The 1,706-nt window shown below is 41.4% G+C and overlaps 1 protein-coding gene across 1 annotated transcript in view; it reads left to right on the top strand.

Annotated features, from left to right (window-relative positions):
- The first annotated feature begins 716 nt into the window (after positions 1–716).
- The window catches only part of LOC110027137 (GDSL esterase/lipase LTL1-like), a 2,503-nt gene continuing 1,513 nt past the window's right edge, over positions 717–1,706 (top strand). Inside the window, exons 1-3 of the mRNA XM_020728443.1 lie at positions 717–1,083; positions 1,167–1,294; positions 1,373–1,615. Of these exons, the coding sequence (XP_020584102.1) occupies positions 846–1,083; positions 1,167–1,294; positions 1,373–1,615 (609 nt within the window). The 5' untranslated portion in view covers positions 717–845. The remainder of the gene's footprint in view (positions 1,084–1,166; positions 1,295–1,372; positions 1,616–1,706) is intronic.

Here is a 1,706-nt window from a genome sequence, read left to right on the forward strand (position 1 = left end):
TTTTGGGAGGAATTTGAGAGAAATAGCTCAAATTTTGAATAGAATCAAAGTTTGAAGGAAAAATATGTTAGGAAGAGATGCAAGATTGCTGAAGGAACAGAAGAAAATGATGTATGTTTCATAAATTGGCAACGTTGTTGTTGTCGATTGAACCCAAGCTAGAAGAGGATTGAACTTAAAGTGCGACTCAAATCCAAGCCGGTTAGATGTTTTCAAGGCTACTCGGCAAGGGTCGAGTCGCAAGACAATTTCTATCGAAATAGTACAATTTGACATGTTGGTTTGGGACAACAGCTCGACCATATAACTCGGTTGATCAGTCTCACCAATTAATTCAACAAACTAATTTGGCTAACCACTCATTCAACGATCTAGCCAATCTCACTAGCAGCCTATGCACGTCGGTTTATTAGTTTTATTTTGAACAATGTATTCATTATACATTGTCTAGCAACATATATAGAGTACCTATATCAAACTAAACCCATAAATAATGGAGGCCACCTTAAGCTATATTAAAATATAGATAAAGTGAAAGTACCTTCAAAATTGGTAAATATTGTGCAAAGTGGAATTAAGTCCCAGTGGTGGAAAAGTTAAGAGCCATCTACTTTGGGAACAACTTCAAAACTGTCATCATTGTTCACTCATGCATGGCTGGCTCAGCTGTGCCTTTATAACTCACCATCCTGTTCCTTCAACCCAACTCCCTACTTGTCTTGCTTTAATATATATAATAAAATTTGCATTTTTACTTGAGATCTGTATATAAATCTCTTCTTCTCCTTGGTCCTCCATGTGCATGATTTCTTCTAGCACTATTACAACCAGCTTCTTCTCTGATCATGGAGTGCTCAAGTTTCCTCCTTTTCTCTTTGGTTGCATTCCTTTCTCTTAGGGAATTTGTGAGGCTATCAGAGGCAAGAGCTGTGTTCGTCTTCGGCGATTCTCTGGTCGATAGTGGCAACAACAACTACTTGGCGACCACCGCTAGAGCCGACTCGCCGCCATACGGCATCGACTACCCGACGCACCGGCCGACCGGCCGGTTCTCCAATGGACTCAACATACCTGACATTCTCAGTAATTCAGATACCAAAACAAAGTGAACACTGTACTGATCAGCATCTTCTGTTCTGATTGACAATTTGATGAACCAACTGCAGGTGAGCGAATAGGCGAGGAGCCGACATTGCCTTACCTCAGCCCTGAGCTGCAAGGAGAGAGGTTGCTCGTCGGCGCAAACTTCGCTTCGGCCGGAATTGGCATTCTGAATGATACTGGAATCCAATTTGTAAGCCATGAATGAAGTTTGTTATACTGAATTCAGCTCTGATTTTGCCTTACAAACTGAACTGATGATGTTTTGTAGCTAAACATTATAAGAATAAGTCAGCAATTGGCGTACTTTGAGCAGTATCAGGAGAGGGTGAGTTCTATCATTGGGCCGGACCAGACCCAACGGCTAGTAAATCAGGCGCTGATTCTCATTACTCTGGGCGGCAATGATTTCGTCAACAATTACTACTTGGTGCCTTACTCCGCCAGATCACGGGAGTTCTCTTTGCCGGATTATGCTCAGTATATCGTCTCTGAGTACAAGAAGATTCTCGCTGTATGATTCTAATTCTTCCATCAATCTTTAGCAGCATTTTGGTGCTGTCTGACAGCAGATGAGATTTAAGATATTAGGATTTAGTAAATCC

This window comes from Phalaenopsis equestris, unplaced genomic scaffold (genome assembly GCF_001263595.1).
Source record: "Phalaenopsis equestris unplaced genomic scaffold, ASM126359v1 Scaffold000414, whole genome shotgun sequence".
Taxonomy (NCBI): Eukaryota; Viridiplantae; Streptophyta; class Magnoliopsida; order Asparagales; family Orchidaceae; genus Phalaenopsis; species Phalaenopsis equestris.